Source organism: Melanotaenia boesemani, chromosome 12 (genome assembly GCF_017639745.1).
Source record: "Melanotaenia boesemani isolate fMelBoe1 chromosome 12, fMelBoe1.pri, whole genome shotgun sequence".
Classification (NCBI taxonomy): Eukaryota; Metazoa; Chordata; class Actinopteri; order Atheriniformes; family Melanotaeniidae; genus Melanotaenia; species Melanotaenia boesemani.
In genome coordinates this window covers 21,945,742-21,973,099 of record NC_055693.1, presented here as the reverse complement: position 1 = coordinate 21,973,099, position 27,358 = coordinate 21,945,742, and the positions used below count along the sequence as shown (strand labels likewise).

General features: G+C 37.2%; 1 protein-coding gene across 1 annotated transcript in view; it reads right to left on the bottom strand.

The window, feature by feature from the left end:
- LOC121650664 (dehydrogenase/reductase SDR family member on chromosome X-like) overlaps positions 1-27,070 on the bottom strand; it is a 35,444-nt gene extending 8,374 nt beyond the window's left edge. The window contains exons 1-5 of the mRNA XM_042002277.1: positions 26,532-27,070; positions 25,292-25,399; positions 15,583-15,651; positions 2,639-2,740; positions 1,393-1,600 (exon numbers count right to left, since the gene is read on the bottom strand). Of these exons, the coding sequence (XP_041858211.1) occupies positions 1,393-1,600; positions 2,639-2,740; positions 15,583-15,651; positions 25,292-25,399; positions 26,532-26,637 (593 nt within the window). The 5' untranslated portion in view covers positions 26,638-27,070. The remainder of the gene's footprint in view (positions 1-1,392; positions 1,601-2,638; positions 2,741-15,582; positions 15,652-25,291; positions 25,400-26,531) is intronic.
- Positions 27,071-27,358: the final 288 nt, after the last annotated feature.

The window sequence follows — 27,358 nt, the reverse complement described above, 5'->3', positions numbered from 1 at the left end:
CTGTTTTCTTTCAGAGGTTAAGACATAAATTTTTCTATCGAAATTAATGGTGTTATTATGAGGTTGTAAATGTGTAAAGCATCATCAAGTTACACACTGTATCTGCTGGTCACAAAACATGAGACTATTTTGTTATTTTGAACAACTTCAAACTCAACATTGCCCTTCTTTTGGTCCCCAACACTGCATCCATCATATCTGAAGTGGAATGGTTGTTAAAAAAATCAGTTAACAAAGAGAACAGTAAGCTTAACTCTCACTGTTGTATAACAGGTCTACTATTATGTTAATAGTTCTCAGTACATCTGGGTCTTTAAGTTTATGAATTCTGATCAAGTCGTTTGTTTAATATTTGTTAATAATCAGCATCACCATGTATAGCTTTGGAAAGGAAGACTTTAGAACTTTTCAGAGTTGAAGAACACTAGCCATAATCCTCATACATATGAACATGAAGATATTGAGGCTGCTAATAGTTTCTGACAGCAGTGTTTAGCAGTGAAATGATACTGAGCCAAACAGTTGCACTTTAAAACCAACAGAAATTGAGGTATTTGTTGATGATGCCAGCACAGAGAAGGCAGGTGAGAGTAATTATCTGGGATTAAATGGTCATCTGAAAAAGATGCAACATAGCAAAGTTTTTACAGGTATTATTAGGTTTGGTTAGTGGCTGTTAGCAAATGTAATTTTTAACAACATTTAACAATCACAAAGATAATGTTATTATAATGTAGTACTAGAGCTTGAAATTAATTTCAATTTGTTTTTCAATTGCACCTTAAGGAAACAATCGTGTGTGCATTCCTTATTTTTGAGGACTGTTAATGTCATGACTCAAATTACAGGGCAGCATTGGGAAGCTCGGCTCCCCAGACAAGCAGATGAGTTCCTTTGAAAACACTCCCGAGCGGTAAAATGTAGTCCACTTTCAGGTTATATTTGATCTTATCTTCCATAAGTTTCTTAAATGAAAAGAACAGCATAAACTAGTCCTTGTGCTTTTATTTTTTTAATACATTAAATTTTCCAAACGATGCAGGCGATCCGTTCTGCTTCCTATCCCACTGTGGACAGCAGCATTGTTTGCTTGTCTGTGAGCCGTCCAGGCGGTGACCACTTCATTTGCTGCTTTTTGTGGTTGTTAAAAGAACTTTTCTGTCCTACACGAGATATTTCTATTTGTGTCAGCTGCATACAGTAGTAGCACAATATGTTTTTGGCAGTAAATATGTTTTGACCATGCTGTCGTGCATTGATATATATGTGTGCGCGAGTGACTTTCGGTTTCGGTGCATGTCTGAAGGTAAGGCTCCACTGAAAACCTCTGTGGAAAAAAAACCCTTGTTTACCTTTAATATTAACATGCTTTGTGTGTGAGTGTGTACCCACCAGCAATTTAAGTCATTTAGCTTGATCTCCCCGATGCGATGGGCTGATGATGAAACACTAATCACACGGGAGACATAACTACATTTCCCAGAATCCTTTAGTGTGTCCAAGAGTAGCCAAGTCAACAGGAAGTGGCCTAGGTAGTTCACAGCGAAGTGCAGTTCAAATCCATCTTGAGTACGCCCCTCAGGAACCAGCATTACACTCGCTTAAAACAGATAAATAGAAACATACATTAGACTGGATAACATGCAAAGTTTTAGTCAGATATTTGAAAACAAACAAGAGTGTCATGGCAAAACTGGGCATTCAGTGATCAATTTCAGTGTATTACTTTTCAACAGACATTGCCAATCCTTCCACACCTGACAAGACATTTGTTTTTTTCTGACGAGCTACATATACCTCCCGTCATGTGTTATGTTTAGTTGAACGTTTCTTAACACACAGAAACATGACTGGAAGCTTTTGGTAGTAAGCTGGTAAAGACCAACTGAATTTGGACTGGATTTTTAGGCACAGTTCACACATGTAGGAATAGGGTTGAATTTTGAGAAATCTAATTTTACGCTTACTCTATTACACACCCAGTTGTGGTGTTTGCTTAGTTAGTATCCTGCTGGAACACCAAATTGTGACCAAGTTTCAACTACTGTTTATAGCAAACGAAAGAAAGTTATTCTAAAGATTTGTAAAGTCTTCTTGCATCATTGTTACATCCACTCTTTGAAATTTTCCATAAAGTTAAAAGACATATAAAACTTTCAGCACCAATTAATTAATTGCTCTTAGAAAGGCCAAAAAATAATCCCAAACTTTTGGATCAACTTCTTGGTTTTTATTTTATCTATAAAAGGTGACGGTTATTGTTAAAAAGTCTTTACAGAAAAAGAACAGCTCAATGAAAATCACCTGGAAATTTTCAACCAGTGCTGTAACACAAGTATTTACACACTAAAACATATAAAGGCACAGGAGTAAATACAAATAGATCAGTAACTTGTATGCTCTTTAGCACATAAAATATGGATGCTGGAACTTAAGCCTAAAGTGCATGTGAAGTATATGCAAAATCTGAATTTTAGTTTTTAATGCTTTAAATCCTTAATTTTGATCACCTGACAGCAACAGGGTTACAATGCTCTGCAAAAGCCTTTAACTTTCCACTTACTACATACCACTTTACATGTGCAAAAAGCACAGTATCTGCACATTTTTAGAAGACCCCTACTACCCTTCTACTTACCGTTATTAATCAGAAGATTTAGTGGTAGGTTCCTCTCCTTAAAGCTCTGGGCAAATTGACGGACAGACTGCAACGAGGCTAGGTCCAATTTCCTGAATTCCACTGAAAAAGGACAAAAGCACACAGAGGTACACAAGTCAGAGCTATTGTGCACGGATTATTTCTGCTAGCAGTTTTGCCGGTAAAACATCAAAGAGTATATTAATCATCTCTTACAGCAGGCGTGTTGGATTCTCCCACAATACTCGCAGCACTATACTTCTGTTGCCTCAGCGTATTATTTTAAATCTATTACTTCTTAATTCTTTCTGAGCTCCATCAAGGCTGAACATACTGTTATATTAAGTCTAATACATGACAAGACAAAGGTGAGAGGCCAAAGCCCTGTTGGTTTGATCACAAGGTAAAAGTGACTCTTTGTAACTTTGTACAAGCTTCTGTTCATGAAGAGAAAACACTGGTGATGATGAACATTGACTCACTTAAAATGCAACAGATAAAGGTATCTCAGAAGGAAATTTTTATCAATGTATGTTTAAAGGACACATGATAATGTGGTATTTTAAGTCATTTACATACTGATGTGATGCAAGAAATATATTCACACTGAAAACCTGAGTTTATAGTGTTCTGTGCTTCCAAAATTTTTAACTCATTTCATAACATTTGCACATGCCAACACATACCTATCTGTTCCCAGTCCCCACATTTGTAGTTAAATCTAATCATGTCATTTATACTTAATGATATACAATACAGCAACACAGTACAAGTTTGATTTGTTTAGTATTTTTCCTCTATTAACTGGTAAGATGACTGAATATTCATCAATTTTAGGATAGTATCATAAATGCAGCCATCAAATTCATATTTAAAATTCTTAATTATGCTAAATCTTGCTGCTCAACACTAAATGTTTTCAGTCACATGACAATCATTCTCAGTATGCACCATCGATCATAATGTTTCCATATCAGCCTAGTTAAGGCTTAAGAAGAGTTACAAATAAAATCCAGTGATGCTGAGGTGTTTTCAATGTAGAGAGTCCCCGGGACCTACAGGTGGCAATTTGAGGGTGTCCCTGGGAAATTCAATGGGACCCCAATTGAAAAACATGTACACACGTGGACAAAAGTGTTGTTACCCTTCGGTTAATGAAAGAAAATCTCACAATGGTCACAGAAATAACTTGAATCTGACAAAAGTAATAATAAATAAAAATTCTATGAAATTTAACCAACGGAAGTCAGACGCTGCTTTTCAACCATGCTTCAACAGAATTATTTAAAAAAAATAAACTCATGAAACAGGCCTGGAGAAAAATAATGGTACCCTTAACTTAATATTTTGTTGCACAACCTTTTGAGGCAATCAAACAACTTCGGTAACTGCCAATGAGACTTCTGCACCTCTCAGCAGGTATTTTGGGCCACTTCTCATAAGCAAACTGCTCCAGTTGTCTCAGGTTTGAAGGGAGCCTTTTCCAGACGGCATGTTTCAGCTCCTTCCAAAGATGCTCAACAGTATTTAGGTCAGGGCTCATAGAAGGCCACTTTAGAATAGTCCAATGTTTTCCTCTTAGCCATTCTTGGGTGTTTTTAGATGTGTTCTGGGTCATTGTCCTGTTACCCATGACCTGCGACTGAGACCAAGCTTTCTGACACTGGCCAGTACATTTCTCTCTAGAATCTCTTGATAGTCTTGAGATTTCATTGTACCTGCACAGATTCAAGACACCCTGTGCCAGATGCAGCAAAGCAGCCCCAGAACATAACAGAGCCTCTTCCATGTTTCACAGTAGGGACAGTGCTCTTTTCTTGATATGCTTCATTTTTTCGTCTTTAAACATAAAGCTGATGGGCCTTCGCAAAAAGTTCCATTTTTGTCTCATCTGTCCATAGGACATTCTCCTAGAAGCTTTGTGGCTTGTCAACATGTAGTTTGGCATAGGGGTACCATAATTTTTGTCCAGGCCTGTTTCATGGGTTTATTTTTTTTTTAAATAATTCTGTTGAAGCATGGTTGCAATGTCTGACTTTCATTGGTTAAATTTCATGGAATTTTTGTTTATTATTGCTTTTGTCGCATTCAAGTTATTTCTGTGACCATTGTGAGTTTTTCTTTCATTAACCGAAGGGTTCCAACACTTTTGTCCACGTGTGTATGTCTTTCTATTTCTTATATTCTTCTATTTCTTAAACTGTAGTTTTAAACTCCTCTGATGGTGGTATGGGATGACGCGGTTATATTTCATGGATCTGAAAATCTAAAAAGGTCACATACCAACAAGGAATACCACTGTTACTGATGTTTTATTATTAACACAGATCAGTCGTACCATATACTAATTCTGAATATGACGCTTCCTGTAAATGATGCCAATGTTTGTTTTTTTATTACTATTTATATTATTAACACAAACCAATCAAACAATAGTCACCATAAACAATAATTATGATTCACCAATATGTACGCCTATTTAGTTAAATATGTCACTGACACAATTTGAATTCTGGCTGTTGGCATTTTATTTTATTTTATTTTATTGTCTCCTAAGGCACTCGCCTACCCTGCTGCTCCTCTGCTGCAAAAGCCTATTTCAACTTGATTTTAAATCTGATTCAGTTACAGCTAATTGTGTAACACCCATGTTTCTTAAATATTAAAGATACTCTTCAATAAATATTTTTATAAAAACAATGAGTGCATTTACATGTCAATCAAAATCAGTTATCTGAGAGTAATCAGATTATTTTAATAATCTCATCTGACACATCTACATACATTTCTGAAATACCATTAAATGCTGTTATTTAAAAAAAAAAAAACCCCACTGAGGACAGAAAAGAAGATAAACTTTAAATGTCCTGTTTCATCCAGTGGAGTCACTAAATATTCTCCAAGTTCAGATCTCAGATAACGTGTTGATGTTAATGAAACCTACAAAGAATATTGGATCCATTTTAAGCCGTAATATGACTCAGAAATTCCTAGAATGACGTAGATTCAGCTTGTTCAGCTGTGCGTGTTCCTGTGAAGACCATGACGCTTTCAGCAAAATACCAGAGCAGAAGAAATACTCCAGCTGCTCCTCACTGGGGCAAGATGTTTCCATCTTCACCTGTCTCATATTTCTGACTGAAGTTCGGGTGGTTGACGTATTTTCTGACGGGTGTACTCTGTCCTCTAACAGAAGTGCAATCACCTGTGTGTGTGGGCATGTGTCTATGTGTGTGTGTGTGTGTGTGCATGTGTGTGTGTGTGTGCTCACTGCCATCGACACAGAGAGCAGGCGCAGCTACGACATGGCATCATGTAAATCAGATAAATAGCATCAGACTGTTTACTGTTTGAAAAAAGGACGAAGTGTAAACCTGTTCTAGAGGAAATGTGACTTCAAAGTACGTAGGTGCGCGGTGACATTACTTCCTGTTATTAAACATCAGGGAGCACGCACACACACACACAGCGTTTATCGTGCACACAGCCCGTTTTCAAGAGTGGCCCTTGTGGAACTAAAGAAACGCTCTAGCACTCTGGATGCTGCGTCCATGTGCAGAGCAGATGCCTGACACAATCGTAGCCTATCACTGCTGCATTTCACGGTCGAGGCAATGCAGGTTCTATTAAGAATTTCGAAATTCATGCGAAACGATTTATTTTTTTCTCTGCATTTTCAAGGCATGACCCTAAGGCTATAGTCATTGTAGGGGAAAACGAAGTTTCTTTTACTAGTTACTGTTGTTTTTCACAATGTATCGTTTTTTTTTTTTTTGTTTGTTTTTTTTTTCTTTTTTGTATCGTGCACCAATAGTAAGTTTATTGTGTCCCAGGCGGATTTATGGTTGCGCGGCATTTGCGTCTGCGTCTGCGTAACCACCGTAGGCTCGGCGTAGCTCCACAGAGGTTCGATGTGCACCTCTTTCAGACCTGACGTACACACCTGGTTTGCAGACGGTTACGCAGCGGTACTCCCTTGTGATTGGTCAGTTTGGGATCACGTGTTGCCAGATTTCTGGATCTTCTCACTGAATTAGTGTGGTAACCACCGTTTTTAAAAACAATAACCAGTGGATCAAGTTGACGAGAGGCTGATCAAATTATTTCTTTGTTATTTTCCACAAGCTAATAAAGACACTGAACCATACAACATAAAACACCTATCGAACTGAAGTGAACCATCAAAAGAACTCTGACCTGGTGAGTTTACAGGCTGATACCACCCCTGCTGCCACCTTCAGATAGGAGAAGACACTGCAACACAACACCAAAACTACGTGTATCCCCTAGACTTGAATGCGAAAGCAAACTCACCAGCATCAGCTACGCCGTAAATGACCGCACTCAGACATCGCTGGAGCATAAATCCGGCTTTACTGCGTCAGGTTGACACGTAGCTAGCAACATCACTGAAATCCTAATCTCAGATTCTAAATGTGCCCAAACAGTGTTTCACTTTTAATCCTAGACTCGGACCTTTGAATTCCAAAGTCCCTCCACTAAGTTTACCATTTTGTTTTTGAACCAAGCGTTTCATCTGCTACTGTTTTGTTGGGCTTCTACCTCATTTTACATTTCAACAAATGAAAATTAAAAAGAGATTGGACTTTTCTTCACAGACGCTCCGCTGGTGGACTGGTCTTCCCTTTGCAGATTCACTATCAATAATGTCTATGCATCTATTTCTTATCACAATGTAAAATTATAGAAAAGGTTTGAAGCAAGAGTCAAAAACATACCAATCACAAAAATACTCTGAAACATAAAAACGAAGAAAATGCAGAACAGTACAGATGCACTGATTGGTGGTTGCTACTACCAAATGATTGCACACAGTAGGAAAACAATCCCCATATCTGCAATAACTGGCATTTTTAAAGAAATTGCAGAGAAAATAAGACTGAACAGACAAAAACAACATGGCTTTACTTTCTCTTTTACTGGTCTTGTATTTCACAAGGTCATTCAGTTTGACAAGTGTGCCTCAAGCCACATAAAACCTTGGGATTACTCACTTGGTTGGGCCTTTTTAAATAGCAGTGTCATATTATAGGCCTTAATCCAAACCTAACCCTTAAAATACAAAGCAAATTGGGCATGAGCTCTGCCCTAATAATGTAAACCCTCTGGTTCCTGTGCTTTGAATTACATTTTAAGTCTCTGGTAAATCTTTTTTTTTTTTTTTTTTTTTTGATGAACGGCTTTTGTCAAACATGCACACTGTTGTTTACAAGAAAACAGCTACTTTCAAGCAGCCTAACAGTAATTGCATTGTACCCCTATGGCTTCTGTAGGTTTGAAGGGGGTCAAATATTATGGACAAAGAGAGAAAGAAGACTGAGGGGGAGCAGAAGATGGCTGAGTTGATGGAACGGATAAAACAAAACAAAAAAAAAGGGTTACTGAGATAGATGAGTGTGGCTGTCCCTGATGAAGGTCTGATAGCAGCCTTATCTCTGAGCCATGCCATTCACCTCCTGCTAAATGTGTACGAGAGAGAGAAAGAGAGAAAGAAAATGAGGGAAAAAGAAGCAGACAGAGTATGGGTGTGCATCTGGATGGCCGTGAGCATGAATTTGCCTGAGTTTCTGTGTGTGTGCATTTTGACAGTAAATATAGCAGCAAACAAATACGTAACTGTGTGTGTGCATGTGCATTAGCTTGAGAACAGGTGGACTTTAGTGTGTGTGTGTGTGTTTGTGAGCATGTGTCATGCCTGTCAGTCCGCTGGAATGGGCCCTCATACCTAGAAAGCCCATTGGGAGAGACGCGCCATCGATCAAGCATGGGCCTTGTGTTTTGGCTCTTGAAACTGACGACAGATAAAGCTTTTGGAGATACAATTTAGCCATTTTATTTGTTATTTTAGTATTGTTTCAGAAGGTCCCTTATTGTTTTGTCTTAGATTACATCACTTAATCCAAATTCTCCCTTAAGAATTTAATTAGGGAATAAAGATTTATGCCCTTTATAGCTGATAGAAATCCTCATTAGGAGCTTTTTTGTGAGGTTATAAGCCAAAGAAGGTGGCAACCTCTTCTCTATAGCAATTTCAGTTTCAGTTTAATAAAAATTGCCACACTTATCTCTGATAAATCAAGTAAGATATTTATTCAGAGGGTCAACAGATTCAATTTTGTGAAATTAAAATGAAAATGTAATGAAAATAATCTCAAGTTATTGCTCATTCCTGTTAAAGTTGGACAGAGGATGACCACTCATTACAAGCCAAGCAAAAACAGAGTGCTAAATCATCCACAGGTACATGTGAAATAGATTCAGGATAAACTCCTTGTGTCCTAGACTATTTTTGAAACGTCCACCTGGAAAACATCCACTTATTTAGGCAGTAACAGTTTCACACCGCAATACCAAACTGAGCAACCTTGGGCTCTAGAGACATGACACTCCTGGAAGAAATCCAAATAATTCTAAGTGGTTTAGTTGTTATCATCAGGATGAATTTAAGTTTGAGAAACTCCATAAAGAAGTTACATTTTTATTCTCTTTTAAGGTCAAACACACCCACCACTGCAGCATAAGAGTCACTGAATAAATAAAAACCTTTTGCAGAAGTCTTGTTCAGCTTTAAATAAAAGATTCCTTGAAGTCAATCACGAGATTATCAAATGAAACTGATGGGTTGTTTCACTTCTTATCCATCTACAACACTGCATCCACCCTACCCTGTTCTGTGGGGAAGGAGATTTGATTTTCCTTAACTAATCACAGGCAGGCACGCAGCTAGGCAACACTTACATTATCACACTCATGGCACTTGATTATTTAGCTTTAAGTATTTCTGCTGCACTCTTTGGACAAATGTTTTTTTGACCTCTCACCATCAACTTGATAAAGGAAATGGAGTCAAACAGTCTGGACTAGAACCCAGCCGATTATAGCTCTTTTTAAAACAATCATAATCGGTCAGGGTTTTGCAGATTAAACTCCGATGTATTTTTAATTTCTCATCAAAAGGTAAATGCTGCCAAGTGTCAGAATCGTGCAGAATGATGTTGTGCTATTTCTCCACTAGATGGAGCTCTGACTCCATCAAATCCTCAGTCCTCACCGCTGTCAGTAACTACAGCAGTAGCTACAGCCAGGCAACACTACAGGGGTGGGCATAGCGGAGCTTGACGACAGGTACGTTTATAACGATGTTGTGAAATTAAGAATGACTCAACATATCTCCCATTTTAGTTATGATAGTGACCCCTGCTTTGTTGCTTAGGGCATGCTTTTCATCTACATTGCATTGCTAAAGTTAGCAATTAGCTAGGTTAGTAAGCTAACCTAGCTAAAGTTACTGCCGATCTGTTTATGTTAGCAATAACATCACTGTGGTTATCCCGACTTAGCACAGCATAAGCTAACAGCTTGAAAGCCAGCAAGTAACTGCAGAAATAACATAAGTGTACAAAATATTTGAGAGCTCAGAATGAGCGTTCATCACGCCATCAGCTGCATGTTTAGACGCATTTAAGAGGGAGCGATGTCAATGCAGAAAGGAGGAGAAAATTTAAAATGCTTAATAGTACTTTCTGTCTTCAGCAACTTTCATGATGTCATGTCATTCTTAGTTTCAGAAAATACTAGAACCTGACCCAGGCTGTTACAGCAACTTACTGTGTGTTGTTGTGGAGTAACATAAGTGCCAGACTATTTGTGACCACTATGTTTAAAATGCAACTTGACGACTGCATGGCAAAGAAAATAATGGAGTACAGAAAATGTTATGTGATGCAGAAATAATGTTTTGCCAGTAACTTCACTCATTATATTGCTTACAAATAGCGTACACCCATGGTCTAAATCTAAAGATAAATACATCAGTACAACTGGTAGCTATATAAATCAATGCTCCATAGAAATAAAAAAAAATAAACACAATGAAATTTAAAATAAATAAATAAAACCTAAGTTATTTTATGCATACATATTTTTTTAAATTAATCAGCAGATTAATCGGTTATCAGAATTTTTTCTGCCAAATTTCAGAATCGGCATTGGCCTCAAAAAATTCACATCGGTCGGGTTCTAGTCTGGACCATGCATATTAATTCAGAGAGCAAATTAGAACATCTTGTACCTTTGTAGCACATGTACTATGTTATAATGCTGTTTCATTCACAATGATCTTGAGGGTTTTTTTTTTTATTTATCTAAGTAGTTATGTTTTAACTAATGTGGATATTATAATTTGTAAGAGGTACAAAAACAGCTTTTTCAGTTTTTAGGCTTTTCCTCAGCTAGGCATCAACACAAGCAAAGATGCTGCAGAGCATCTTTTACATAACAGACATCTTGAAATATTTGTTTGGAAAAAAAATATGAAGAGACTACATTGAGTAGCTGTGAATTAACAAGTCATTTTATGCCCATGTCTCAATACTGTACATGAGTTCAATTTAAGGCCTTCATGTTAATGTGTCTTCTTTTTTGCTCCTTATGGTGTTCCTTAGGTGGCATGGCTCAGTGGATAGAGTGGTCATCTTGTAACCTGAGGGTTGCCTGTTCGATCCTGGTCTGGAGAGCTCATGTCCTTATGCAAGACACCAAACCCCAAATTGCTCATGATGTGTCGTGGTTAGCTGCCTGTCATGGCAGCTTTTGCCATCAGTGTGTGAATGGGTGAATGTGATGTATAATGTAAAGCGCCTTGGGTAAAAACTACATATATACAGACCATTTACTATTTGCAAAACAATTTAAAAAGCGCAAATAAGGTCAAAAAAAAAAAAAAAAAAAAAAACTGATGGGAGTGCAGCCAACTACTGTAACCATAAATTCGCATTTCCACCTGGCTTTAACATGCATCTTGTGTCCCAATTGCAGCTGCAGCAGATATGATTAAGCTGAATTACACCTAAATCTGATATTAAAATGCGCTGCCAGTAAACACATTTAATTTTTCTTTTACTTGCCTACAGACCCAAGATCTTGCATTACTAACACGCTTTAAAGGTAGTAGTAAATAACCTGGTGTGAATGGATTGATTTAGCGTTATGTTCCCTCTTGATTTCATTTTGCTTTTTGCAGGATACAAGACAGTATGAGGTGGATGAAGTCCAACATTCCTTTGTATTCCACAGTTTCATACCTACTAAACATTACTGTCTGAACCAGGAATAAAAATACACGGTGAACAAACTGTCCCCTCTGAAAGCACATCTTGTGACACCCGTAGAAGGAAATATATATACTGTAGCTTCCCTTTGAGCTGTCTGATAAACAATGCAGTGAATTCCAAGAATATTAGCTCTGGGCAACATGCCAGTGTCAGCTCCTCTACAGATGTTTTTATTCAGCTGATGTAGGGGAGAGGAGGCTGGCTGGTGCTTCAGTCAACTGCAGCCTGTGCTATTAACAGAATGAAACTCACTCTTGTCAAGACAGTTATAAATTTAAATTAATGTGTACTGTGAAGCTGTCATGCACACATTAATAACACAGCAAAAAGACAAGTAAAACCCAGCACTCCTGTAGATTCACAATCAGATATAAATATATCATTTGCAACACCTCTTTACACATCAAACAAATACTATTAAGGTACAGGAGCAAACTCTCACAAGGTTAGTCTCTTCTACATTTGAATTCTGTTTGACATCACAGAGCTTGGGTAACATAGCAACACTGTTTGCAAGGAGGATGCATTTTGGTAACCTAGGTTGAGAGAACATGTAATGTATGTTAACCAGAAAAACACACAGGTTGCCTTGCTTCACGCTGATAATCTAGGCCTATTGCTGGAGGCACAGCGTGTTACTTTCAAATGCACCGTGACTAAAGTTAGTGGACAGACAGTGCTGCCTGTGGCAAAAATACAGAAATACCCAGGATCTGCATGTATGTGTGTGTATGTGTGTCAGCGAATGTTCATAATTTAAGGTAAAATGCCCTAACTTCATTGAATAGCGCCCAGTTGCTCTCTGAAGTCATTATCATATCCCTACCGGATTGTTCAAAAGGTTTTCTAGGGACATTGCCTTTTTTAGACTAGGCAATACCCTGAAACATAAAACCAACTGGAACAAAAACACCACAACACATTTACATATAAATATACCTGTAACCGAAATCATGCAACACAAAAATGTTCAGAAGACATAGTGCACTATTTTTTTAGCCTATAAAGTAGGCTAAAGTAGTAGAATAAATGAAGAACTGAATCAATTAATAATGCAAAAACTTCACTGTTTTATATATATGTAAAACCCATCACGAATCCCTGCTGCACAACGATCAGTGGCTTTGATCCAATGGAAATCTTATAGATTGCTAGAATTATTTACTAGTCAATATCATGATGACTGCTGCTCAGCAAACTGTTGGCTAAAATTAATCTTTATCACAATACAGAGGCCAAATCAACTTAACTAAATTAAAGTATAATGTCTGTCAAGCTAAATCTGAGGGCCATTGGACATTTCTGTATACACAAATGTTTTTCAATAGAAGGCTAAGGGACACACCTACTAGCAAAAAACAGAAAGCCTATTCTGTAACTTTTTTTACTTTGTGGTGAAAACATAAAAAATAAAAACAGTGGAGAAAATTATATACTATAATAAGTATATAAAAACCTTTGCCTTTTTCCATCTAATTTCCTTCTGATATGGAAACAGATTTTTGCAACGAGATTTCTGATTCTTTTGCTCCAGCTGCAATGATTTTATGTAGTATGCCTTTAAGAATCACTGGAAGGTTTAAGGTTATAATATAGATCTGATAAAAAACTCATTTTAGCAACAAGAATTGCTTTGCACTTTTAAAGTCTGATTCAGATGAAAAGAAAGGAAAAAAAGTAAGCTACTCTGGTTTACTGGCAAATTTCCTCAAATTTTGATCCCTATGAAATAAACCATAAATCCATGGGGCTAATTTTATTCCACAGATCTGGAACTCACAGATTAATATTATGTAAAGGTGAAGTTTACTTGAAAATATGAGAGTCCACAGTTATAGAGATATGACCCAGCTTGAGAAATACAGTCAAAGTGTTCAGAGTGACTCCAATTAACTATACTGTCTATTCAATAAAGCATATCAGGATAATTCATAGTGAAATAAATTTTTTCCCGCACTGGTGACACCCTGAAGCGAGCAGTTAAAAACCTCCTCTGTAGCCTATGTGTCTATTATGAGCTGTCGCCCATTGCTCCTAAAAGACAAATGTACACACACTGGGAAGGATGCCAAAGGGCGTTTGGACAGAGATGTTTAAAGCTCCTACCTCACATACTAATGAGAATCCATTACTGTCTCATTCAAACACACTCAAACACGCACACATTCACACATTCTCATTCAGTGCACAAGCATTTGGCTGCAGACACCTCCTTGTCCCTTATGCCTCAGTGCCTGCCAATTACAAAAGAAGTAATCAATTCCACCACGGCCCCGTCCTGGGAAATCGACTTCAATAACACCAGCTACATGGCGGCTGTCTCTGTACCTGACATACACAAGCAGGGACCCGGCCGGCCCGCCCTCTGCTGCTGCTTTGCCTTGCAAGGCCCATTAAGATGAACCATCCATTTTGGTGCTGCTATATTTACAACTACATTTCTTAAAAGAAAGAAAATGTTGGGATGTTGTTTGAAATGTAAATGGAAAACATAATTCATGGATTTGTAGGAAGAAGAGATCAAATAACATACCAAAGTTTCCATAAAAATGGTTAAACTGGCCCGATCTTTATTGAGACAGAGATAATCAGCAACAAGAAAAGTGGTGGAAATGTAATGGAAGTTTAGTTTTAGTTTAGGTTAATTAAGGCTTCACAATAAGGCTGCAAAAAGTCTGTTTTTGGACAACCTGATTTACAATTTCCTTTCCCATCTGAAAAAGAAACAGCATGTACTTTCAAGGGTGCTGACAAGTCTCAGTAGTTGTCCAGGCTTTGGAAAATCTAAGAGGGAGGGTGGAGAAAGATGCTGCAGAACACAGATGGAAAGAGGAGAAACAGAATGCACCTACTGCAAGATGTGGTCGAATATACATTTATATATTTTTTTTAATTATACTTAATGCTATAAAAAGTGTAGAGAACCTACAATTAAATCAACTACCTGTAACTAAAATCTCATTTCTACATGAGTACAAGCCTCTGAGGTAATCAAGCCTTGTGAGGTAAACTGCGACAGACACGCAAGGTGGTAAAAACCCAAGGCCATTTGGCACAGAAAATAATAACTTATGACGCCTCTTTGTCATGACACAGTGATGGAATTTATGGTGCTGTGAAGGTCAGCCGATTCAATTTCTCAACACTGAAGTTACAGAGAACCCTGTAAGCTTTAGTCGATGGAGTGATAAATCTCTGCTATCATTTGTTTTTTTTATCTCCATCACCCCATCTGTACCTTCATTCTTTTTCCATCTCCTCTTTCTTCCCCTTTTTTCTTTTCATATATCTTTTTGTCATACTGTCCTCCGCCCTCCTCTTCATCCTCCGTCTTCCTCTAAAATGTTATCTAGTTATTTATTCATTACAATGGAGGCAATGTCTGCGACTCTGGTTAGCACAGTCGTAAATGGAAGGTTCTGGGTCTGAACCCACCAGTCAGCTGGGGCCTCAACATCTGGAGACCTGCTCGCAGGTACAGCTAATGGGGTGGTATTTTTTATTATCATCCATATTTTTCACTCGCACAGCCTTTTCCCTTGAATCTTTCTCTTCATCATAGGGCAACAACGACACCCCAATAAGTCTAGTGTGGAAGCATAATGAGTGCATAACTGCAGGTGTGTAGCTGTGTATGTGTACTTGGTAAAAGCTGTTAAAAGCAAGGCTGATGCACAGACTGATGCAGCCTGTCTTTTGCTTACTAAAGCAGGTACATATTGATACTGATATATATTCTTATAAAAACAAGCACACTTGAGCACAAGCACTGTGTGTTTTTGTGAATGGTTAATGTGTTTGCAGTTTTACCTTCGGCCTCCTTGTATTCTTCACGGATCCTTCTGACGGCTGCAAGACCCTCCAGCTCATCCCTTCCACCTAAAAGAAAATGAGACACACAGATGAATACCATGCCTGACAAGCCCTTCAAGGCTTTCAAAATTCATGCTGATTTCTATTTTTTTTTTTATTTATTATTTTTTTTGTCAGGATTCTGGTCTTGCATCTTGAAAGAAAAAAATAAGATTCTTCAAATTCTTCAGAGTTCATGGTACATCAGTTTCGCCCTTGAGGAAAGTTTTTATCAATGTCAAAGACTCAGATGAAATATTTCTGCTACTTTAGTAAAGATTTTTTTATTGCAACCCTAGTTTCAAAGATTATGCAATAAATAAATAAATAAATACAGTTGATTCTAGACTGAATGCAGATTTAGGTATCTTTTATGGTGCTTGTGCAATCACAGTTTAAGTTTTATGATACCTTTAAAGCATTTATTGAGCTTTTAATGAGTTGGTATTACAAGGGATGTTCAGGATGGAGGATGTAATATCTTCCACTTAAAATATAGACACTTATAATTTATAAAACAATGGTTTTCCCAGTTCTTTCATTTTTACATTTTTCTCTGATTGCAATTTGTAAACATCAAAATGTATGCATTTTTATCAACATATACCTAGGATAACTTTCACTACGACATGCCTCTCTTCAGATAGCAGTTTTTCTGGTGGAAAGCAGAAACAAAGGAGCTCTTTTACATTCAAGAGTGTCTACGCGTTTCATGGTAAATGGTTTAACAAAACATTTGTTCCTTTGCTGCTTACAGGGACATTATTTGATCAATCCTCTGTAGTTCCCCTTGACCAAGGAGAAACAACAGCAACAAAAACTCTTTAATGGCTGCCTCAATTGTTCAGAAAGCTTCTGTGGAATCCTTGATTAGAAAAAATGATTCACTCTTAAATTTTCTAAAAATGATTAACTTGGCATTTGGTGGGAGAATTCCAAATAAAGAATTGTAGTTTGTACAGTCTCAATCTAAAATAATAAAGTTATAAAAACATACTAAAAACTATGGGAGTGCATCTGTAATGAAAACAGTTGTGCTTCTCTTAACGTATGGAAATTAACATATGGACATCACTGCATTCACATATTTAACATGTACACACACACACCCTTCCTTTTTTCTTTTTATTGCCACCAATATCTAATTCAAAATGAGCATATATAACAGTCAAACATAAAGCTGGATTTTAACTAGAAAAACATTAAGAACACCAATTCTTGATCAAAGAGGAACTACTGGGCCTAAACTCAGCAGGGGTTTCCATTTTATTAGTGATAAAACTTGACACCCTCCCTAATCTGACAGCAGTTTACCTTGTCTTTCCCATGGACAACTGTCACCACTAGAAGCTTGAGTAAGATTAATGCAAATGCTAACGCAGCACAAGAAGAGAAGAGGAAGATGAGTGTGTTACACTTCCCCCCAAGATCAGTTAAATTATTATTGCAATCTGTTCCTCTTTTGGCACAAACCTCTTTTAATAAAATGTAAAAATCATTTTTACACTGATCAGGTCACACAGGCTCTGTGAATCGATCAGATAAGTCTATTTTTCCCCTAAATTACAAGATTAATAAAATAATATCTGTTCAAAGATCTTCTTATATAGTTCAAGCATTCAATCATTCCACATGAGCAGATGAGTTTCATTCAACATAAAGAGCTTCAACAATATTACTGTTTTGATATTAAAAAAAAAATATCGCTCATTTAGCAAAAGTCAATACTCTAGAGAGAAAAGCAGCCATTGACTCTGATATGAGATGGATTTTCTGTTGGCTGCACACAATGAAATATATTAGATAAGAATATTTAATCTTATCTTGCCTTTATTTATATCTTACAGACTGTCCCAACTTATACTCACACTGCCAGCAAAGTTAAAGAAATTACAAGTCAGTAAAGTGGTTAGACAACAGAACATTATTAGAACATTTATCAAATGCCAGGATTTGCTGCATATAGCTACAGAAGCTGCATGCACACATTAATAGCCTTTCTAGCCCCCGCCCCCAAACTCAAACACATAAATAGGAAACACCCATACTCTCATTTCCTTTCTGGACGCACACACAGACACGCTAATCTTGGATTATCACACAGGGCTTTTCAAGGGCGCAGCATCATTTGTCCTGATGCACTGCGGTTCGAGCAGGGCTGAAAGATGCGGCTCCTCTGTGTGACATGTAACACTAACACACACATATAAACGATAGAAACAAGAGTAAATCTTTCAGTCGTTTTTACACAACAAGTTGCCCTTTAACTGTCATGTTTGCTGACTTGGAACATTACACTTAATAAAAATCACTACAAAATGTTATAATGTCATTTTTTTTTCATGTGTAAGCTCCATGTTTTAATACATAGAGAAACAGGTGGAAGAAAAGCCTGTGTAGCTATTTCTGCCAGCAGGCCAGAACATATAAAAGGATGCTGTCTGTGTAGCAAAGTTAGCATCAAGGACCTCAGCCCAGCAGAGGCAAGTTGCATTCAGTCCATTACAATTACTAGGAAATCACAGGGACAACTCACTGCACCATGCAAGTCACTAAGAGGTTGACATGAACTGTTGGACTGACAACAATCATGCATCTTTTTCTATATCAGCCCAAGCTGCTTGCTCACATTAAAGCATTAGGCTTCAAATCAAATGTGGTTTTCTTCTCTCTTTCATGAGGATGGAATCTACAAGATAACAAAATACATTTTTTTCAGCAACCGAATCCCAAAATAGTTATCATAGCTAATTTCAAACATGTCCTGAGGAAATAGTTTACCTACTAATTATTTTAGGATAAAAAAAATTAGCTCAATGAAACAATAGAAAATACAATATCTAGATAATAGATAATACAACAATAGATAAACTGAACATGGCAGAGTAATACAGGTCGATTTTATAAGTGACATCTGGTGTTTAATATTAAAATGCAATTGTGTTTAAAAGGTATCACCTTAAATAAAACTGTCCTTTGGGCCAAATTTAAAAGTGGTTTGTGCTTGGCACGAATCTTGTTATAGTGTTAAAAACTACCTTACTAAATAAGTGCGTGAACAATTTGACAGCAGAAGGATGTCAGCGTGGTTTACTCTGTATTTACTGGAGCTCCTTTACAACACAAAATTTAAGAAGGACAGTACGTAATAAATATCACTTAGCTCTGTGGTACATAATTTGCTGCCAACTGTGTCATTATTTACCACAGAAAAGAGTATGTCCTAAATTGTGCCCTTGAAGTGGTTGTGATAGCTGCTTGGAGGAGGAAGAGGCATTGCAAGAAATGAGAGTCTGTAAAAGAAGTGAGAAAAAAATTTCTCTACGAGGAAGACATAATCATAACAAGACATGGTACTCTAAATTTAACTAAAATCCTCAGGACTTTAGCTACGATAACTGATAGTAACCCCTTGTTTTATTTAAATCTGTGTATCCTGGCTTCTGTAGCTGGGATTAATATAGTTTCCATTGTCGCCAGCCCCTGGTCTTGAGGTTACTGATGGGATAAGGTAATTAATGGGAAGAGTGCAGTGCTTGATGATGTTCCCAAATGGTATGAAAACTCTTTGAGAAGTCACTCCGAGGTTTCAAACCATAGCAGGTTTATATTCATTTGCTGTAATTTTCTGGAACAGCTGTCTTATACACCATTTGAGGCTTGGTAATAGCTGACTATTATCTATGTCCAATTTGTTCCCTCTTTCTCTTTTGTTAGAACACCAAACTGTAATAAATCACTTAATCGTTATGCACTGTCCATGGTGCTGAATTGTGAGACAGAAAATTTCAATGACTTTAAGAAGAAGGGTAAAGTCTAATGAGCCTCATGTAAAGTAGGTGTTTATCTAATGAAGTACATAGATAACTGTATCACAGACAAACAGCTTAAGGCCCATTTATGCTCGACGCAGAAGATGGATACGCAGACTGACGGACAGTTTTGCCTGTCTTCTGCATCTGTTACGTGCGTAATTTGGTCCATTTTCAGCCATTGCTTGACGCAGAAGATGGAATAATACCACCGGAAATCGCAGGGGCACTGGTAAACAGAATAGCTGACATGCGACCAGTGAAAGAACCAAACCAGAAAAGAAGAAGAGGACCAGGAAGGGAACAAAAAAGCAGAAGAAGAATGAAGACGAGGACAACAACTGTAGAAATCATGCAAGCTTTTGAAGACTATACGCGAGTGTTTAGGGCATGTTGGGCGGTTGCAAAAAAACTTTATAGCCAAACGGTGTCTGAAACTGATGTCGGCTCACGGGAGTGAACTCTGAAATTAGCACTGCACACTTGTGGAGTCACACAAAAAACGGACGGCAACACATGGCAACATTTGAAATGGACGTTGCTATTTACGTATGTAAGGGAACATAAATGAGTCTTTGGCTGGAATACTTTCAACATCTACACACAGTTGTTTCCTACAGAATCGGAATACTTTTGTGTGTGTATGTGTCTGTGTGTGTGTCTCAGTCTCTCTTTGACTCATCTTCGTGTCTTCTGTCATGCGGTGGAGTTGAAGTACTCAGCTGATACATTTATTTGGTTGAATTACCAAACCTCCTTCTGATACGTTGGGTTCCTCTCTTTGAGCTGTATCAGACTGGGACTGTGTTTCACAGAATGTCTGTCTGTATGTCAGTCAGTCAGTCATTTATTTTCTTTCTTTCTTTCTTTTCTTTCTTTCTTTCTTTCTTTCTTTCTTTCTTTCTTTCTTTCTTTCTTCAAAAAACCATAATAATTCTGCAAGGTAGTGTTTTTTTCCTCAATAAAAATAGTTGCTAAAAGGGTATGAAAAGAGTTGGAAAAAAATCAAGTGTAATCAAACTAGCTTTCCTTCTGTTAATAATTTCTTCTGCGTGTGCATTAAGAGTGGAGGGGCCAGACAGTGGTTGGAATGAAGGGTCTTCACATAACACAAAAACTTTGTCTACCCATCAATCCCTTCAGTGCAACATCTCCAAATATATATGTAACATATATATGTTGAATGATGAGACTGCTAAGCACACATTCTGATATAGGTACAGTGGCATAAAACCTGGCAGCTTCACTGGGACATCTTGAGATACATTACATAGTCATGTTTTTACATTAGTCTTCTATCCAAAGCAACTTAAAATGGTTAGATAGAAGCGCTAAGGATCTTGCCTAAGGGCCCAACTGGAAGGTGTTAATATTCATCCCTTAGGGGAATTGAACTTGGGTCTCCCACATGGGAGACAGATGCTCTGCCAACTGTGCTATCCAGCCAGTTTCTTCCAGTCTCTTTCTTAATCGATGACTTCTTTTTTATGGTTCTTGAAGATGTTTCACCTCTCACCCAAAATCCTTTTTTAGTAATCCAAAACTCCCTGAAATATACTTCAAGCATACTTCCTTGGTTTACATCCCTTAACATTTGACAGTGCAGGGTCTAAAAACAAATGTCTCACACTAGCACTAAACTAACACTCCACTCTGCATCCACTTCAACATCAGCGAGGGATCCACTTCAACATTATTATTCTCATTTTCTGAATAACCTCAAGAAGCTGGTGTATCAGAAATGGAAAGACATCTGCAGTAATCAGCTGTGGGATGAGCTTAAAAACACATTGGATCGTCTGAGACTACAATAGCTACTTGACCAAGTTTGTCTATGTTTAATTTAATGATACGTAGCACTCTCTCATATGTAGGAAGTCTCATCCAGTTATGACCCACAGTCTCAAAGAATACTTCAAATGTAGTGGAGGTTAAACTCCACTCTTAGGAAAGATAAATACAGCTACGTTTTTGTTTTTTTCTCGCAATGACCTTGTCAGAGAGGGCTCCAACCCCATCATGGCTTGATGGGAAGGGAGAAGTTACAGAAACGATAAGGACATATTTATTCCTATTGCCTGAACATAGCGACAGCTTGTGATGTAGTTTATATGATTGTATGGCGCAAAAAAGCAATACAAGAAATAGCAGGGAAACTGGATGAGTTTCTGTGTGGACTTCGACCGCTATAAAGCATTTACTTCCCATCATAGTATTCTCTTTGCAATATAGAATTCGGATGAATTTCTAGGATAAAATTATCATTGATTGTTGAAAGGCTTTACACCTCAAATTGGTATTTACTTGACAGAATAAGAAAAATAACTGCATATATTTCACTTAATAATTTCAAACCAAACCTATCATATAACCAGTTTTGGAAGAATTAGTTCAACTGTATAACTTCAGACTAACAGAGCCAAAAGAAAAGTTAAGAGTAAAACTCTTAGTTTAATGGACACAGAAGAAATAAACTCAAGCCCTCAGGGAGTGTACATTTGTGCAGATGCTAATGCCAAAGGAATCTCATTTAGAGAAATCTTGAAGGAAAAGGAACTGCACTTCCTCAGTTACATTAATTCCCAGCAGAACCCTCAAAACAGCAATAGTGAACAATTAAAGAGGATGTCATCCTGTTTCTGCAGCAGAGGAAACATCAGATGTAATGGATCACGCTGTGAAGAGGCGCATAATGTTTGGCTCTATCACTGTAACAGATCAATTCAATTGTTACTGTTCATTTGTTTTACCAATTTGTTAAAAAATATCTGATGTTTTGTACAACTGAGAATATTTTTATATTTAAATGTATGTATACCTTCATATGGGGTGGTATGGTCTCATATGAGTCCCTAAATAATGAATCTTGTGGATGGTTCAATAAGGTAAATCTGATCCTGCTTATTTTATTACTATTCCTCTATAGTGAATATCGGCTATTCATGTAGGTCTATTCACGTAGTCATGATCCACTTTCTGCTGCTTTGGAGGTAAAATCCCAATACTACAAACCTCCTGAGAGTGGCCAAATTATCATAATCTTTATTAAAGAAAAAAGGAGACATTTGATTGATTCCAGATGGCTGTTTGCTGCATAAAAACACAGCAGTGGATGTTTCTGAAATAGTGACAAAAAAGCAACATGAAACTTGCCTCTTTTTAAAGGAGGCAAAATTTGGTAAACTAATTTTCAAACTCAGAGTCCTAATTAACCCAAAATATTGCAATGATAACAGTCTTGGCAAGACTAACAAAATACCACAACTTAACATCTGAGCCCTCTGTCCTTGAGCAGTGTTCTTAAAACAGCAAGACACTGCGTAAAGCCCTTAAGGCCTGAATAAATCGGCACCAATGCTACAAACCCCAGAACCATAGATGCAATTTGTTTTTCTGGCCAAAAATACAGTTGCAAAAGTGCTTGAATTTTTAATTATGATACATGTCTCTGAGGCTTTGACTGTTTAGAGCCAGGGTGATTTAAATTTTGGCCATGTCCACACAGAGATAAGTGGAGGTGTATTTGCTTAGGTTTGTTTTTTTTTCCCATTTTTTATCATCTATATGTTTTAATCACATTGACTTCACATTGGAAGCACAGAAACAGTAACTTTGCACGATTTCATTACCTTAACTTTTAATTAATTCATTTTTTATTTATTTTAATTCAAGGAAAAGAGTCAACCAGAATGCATAATTTATGGTGAAAATCTAGCTAATGAAAGCATAAAAACCAAATATAATTTCAACACAGGGCGGATGGGGGTTCACGGCTTTTTGGGACTTGCATGAAGGGACCCTCAGGGAAATTAGGTTGGGAACCACTGCACTAGGGATCCAAAAGTATCCATTTGTTGCTTCTACAACCACTCAGAAACATGGAGTTACTCACATAAGAACCACCCTTATACACATTTATGCTTCCCCAAATTGCTCCTGATGAGTCGTGGTTAGCGCCTTGCATGGTAGCTTCCCCCATCAGTGTGTGAATGTGTGTGTGAATGGGTGAATGTGATGTATAACGTAAAGGTGTTGGACCAATGAAAAGGCATTGCATGCCTAGTCCCTGGTTTGGAAATAATATGAGCCATTTGTTGTTATGTTGGATGCAAAGCTAATCAAGAGGTGCCCAAGATGAATAATTACATGAGTGGAAATGATCACACCGTGTCTGCTTTATCTATCTATATTCAAATTAGAAAAAAAAAAACCTATTTTAAACATATTCTTATTACATGTATTCATTTATAACTATTCTTCTGTTTTAGTTCACAATGACTTTATGCACATTATAAAGAAATACTAAAAGAAACCAAAATATAATTTTTTTTTATGAAATTTTAATGTTCCACATATAAAGTAAATTTAACAAGGAATATGATTAAATTAATGAAAAGAACAATACCAAATCCTGATTTATGCAAAAAGCCTTCCATAATCCTACATTTGCATTTAATGCCAAGCTAAATAACAGCCTACTAATCCCAGCAGACCTCAAAAACTCCTAACATCTTTTCACAGAGGAGCACCACACACACTTTGTAATGATGAAAACAAACCATTGAGATGCTATTTCAAACCTGAAGTTGGATCAGTGGGGTGTCAAGGGGATTCTTAATGCCCTGTTGACTAGCTAATATTAATTAAGCATCTCAGAGAGCGACAGGCTAAAAGTATATGCAAAGAGGTTGGCATCTGTAAATTACCTTTTCTAATTGTATGTTTGGGTATCATCCTGTAAAGGTTTTTGTTAAATTCAACTCGCATTTAAAGCTACTATCTTCAATAACTTTTACTAATCACACTTCATAAAATGTTTTAAACCAAAAATTGAACATATAAATATAATATCACAGCATAAGACTTAGATACACTTAAGAGATTGTTTATTTTTCTAACAGATGCTTGCTCTGGGAAACTTAGCTTGTCAATATGTGATACTTTCCTTTATCTATCATTGGGATCTTGTCTTAATTTAAATACTGGCCACATTTCCTTCTGTAGGCCACAGTTGGCCTAACTGGCACAGCTATTTAAAAAACTAATGACAGTGATTTCAGCTGTAATTGAGGGCACTCTTATCATGTGTGATGAGACAGGGTTTTTATGCTTCCGCCTGCACATCTGCATGTGCTTTAAGTGCTTAGATGGTTTGATTTGTCAAGTCTGCCACCGTGAAAAGGTGGTTGTGACCTGCACGCAATGTATTTTTGAGGTGGTAAGTTTATGAGATGTAATGTTAAAGTAAAAAGTCCACCTATGAAAGCAACAGATTTTTCACTGTAATGGTATTGGAAAAGCAGTGTGTTGGAAATTCTGAGATGTCCACTTGACTGAAAAGTTGGGAGTCCTTCCTCTGAGCAGATAAAAAAACGGAGAAATCCCCAGTTTTAGACCTGAAAGAGTTCAGGCAGTGCAGGAAGAAAAGAGCACATGAAGCTTTGTGAACCGAAAAATAGTCCACCTGCAGTTTAAATAATACTAAATAAACTCATGTTATTTTTATACTTTAAAATGTTTTTCTAAGTGTACGTTTATATTTACCTTTTTTTTTTTTCTTACTTTTATTAATTTGTTGAACCTTAACCAGAATCTTGAATTTTAATCACAAAACTCTTACTGCTGGATGACAGCACTGAAAATGGAATAGATTAATTACCATTACATGTAGAAACATGTCAGAAATTGTAATTGTCATTAAAGTTGTTGTAAATCTATGCTTAACTGATTTCAATCCATCCCTTAGGGAAATCTTACTACTTCTGTTTGTACATTTCAAAAATTCACCTATGAAAGAATAAATTTTTATTGTACTTTTTGTTGTTTGCATATCAGTGGAGTGTTTGATACTATACCTATGATAACATGTGCCCCCAGTCTGGCCAAGTGGCGGACTACCTCAAAGCCGATTCCCCTGCCTCCTCCTGTCACTATGGCAACCATGCCATCTTGTCTGGGCATCACTGGCAGAGGCAGAAGAGGACACAGATATCAGAGAGAATGTCATTTGAAAGTAGATTCCCTTCCTGGTAGCCTGGTAAGAAAACTTGTGCAGGTTTCTCTGTAGTAAATAACAAGTTTTCTTTAATCCCTTTCATTTTATGTGATCAGCGATGTGGCTTTGGTCTCTTGAAGTGAATTACAGAAAAAGCAGAATCGTTCCTGGATCATTTAATAAAAAAATAAATGAAATACCTTAAAGGCTCACACAATGGTCAAATTTAAATTATAGGAAACGGCATATATACAGCAACATAATTTATTTGGTTATGACTAAAACTGCACAAGCGCTTGTACAAAAAGAAAACATCTTCAATAAGACTCATTTATTACATGACCAGTGTGAAGGAATATAAAAGGTATGCTACAAAGAAAACCATGATATTTATGTTACGAAAGGTAATAAAATAAGCTTTTCCTCTCAGGCGACCATTTTTTAGGATGACATACCTCATAAGTCTTTTTTTTTTCAGGGGAATCTGATTAGATCAACTCTAAATGCTGAAGATGCTATATGGATTGTATGAAAGGGGATGTTTTGATGTTTAAAAAGCAATGAGGGGAAATCATTTCAGTGTTTGATTATAGAGTTAACTTAAGGCTATACATTAGATTACATTTCTCTGTTGTCTATTAAGCACAGCTATTTTTCGAATAACGGCTATGCATCTTAAATTCAGCAACTAAACACATGAGGTGATTTGACAGTTCAGCTGCGTCTACGTGGTACCCTATCTAGTTCGAACTGCCATAACAAAAAGTAGAAACTGAAACCCACATCGCTTTGTGGCAAATGTAAACGCACTGGGGCACATACTTTGGAGTTTAATGGGACTTCGAAGTTATTTAAATGAATTCGGCAAAAATAACATTTGGCAGCACTTTTTCTGAGCTCGTGTTTCCAGCCTTTACCTAGCTAGCATGGCTAGCTTAGCTTTGGTGCAATACAGTTACGGTTCCTAACGGAAATATTGTAATCTGAACTACGAACTCGTTCTTTTACTTTGTAAGTGACCGTGACAAAACGCTGAACATTAAACAAATAGTCAGTTAAACATTTCGTGAAGCTGCAACTGAGAATGAATTTAAACTGACCTGGTAGCTTCAAAGGTTTGTTTAACAGCTGAGCCAACAAGACTTTAAAACCAAGCAGGTAAAGCTTGATGGCAGGTAGAAGACGAAACCGAACAGCAGACCACATCTTTTGTGAGAGGCATCTAAGTAGCAGAGTAGGCAGTCAGCGAAAGCATGGATAAAATGCTCAGTTCCAACTCTGGGACACGTTCCAATATGAAGTTGTCCAACCTTGCCTCCTTACCTCCGTACTTTTTCGAAGCTAACAATTAACAGCTGTTATTTATATGACCAAAATATAGAATCCCTTGAAGACATTCATCACTTCGCTGGGCAAAGACATCCATCCCTTGGCTGGGTGAGTAAAGTAGTGTATGATGGAAGGGCCTCACTGCTGCTGTCTGGCTGCTTGATGTGCCATATGATCCCTTTTTTTGTAGATCCAGCATATTGCTTCCTTCAGATCACTGACTACCTCATTAACTGCTGTCAGTGAGGTGATATACTTCAGAAGTAACAGCCATAAAACCAGTCTGATCCATAATTTCCCAAGATAGGCTTTTAAAAGCACGTGTCTGGGGTAAAGCAGCTCCAGCCTGCAGCATTGTGTAACAGGGAATTGTAACTGACTGCAGGTCAGGTTGTTCAGTTTTCTTCTCCAGGGATCACTTGAGTCAATCCAACCAATTTCTTCTTACTGGAGGCCATGATGATAATAAGTTGGAAAAACCAACTTCCCTGAAAAATTAAAAATAAATAAATAAATAATAATAATAATAAAAAACCTCTGTTACCAAAAGATTTAACTTCTGAGCCTCACTCATCAAGTATTTGTGTTAAAAACGAAA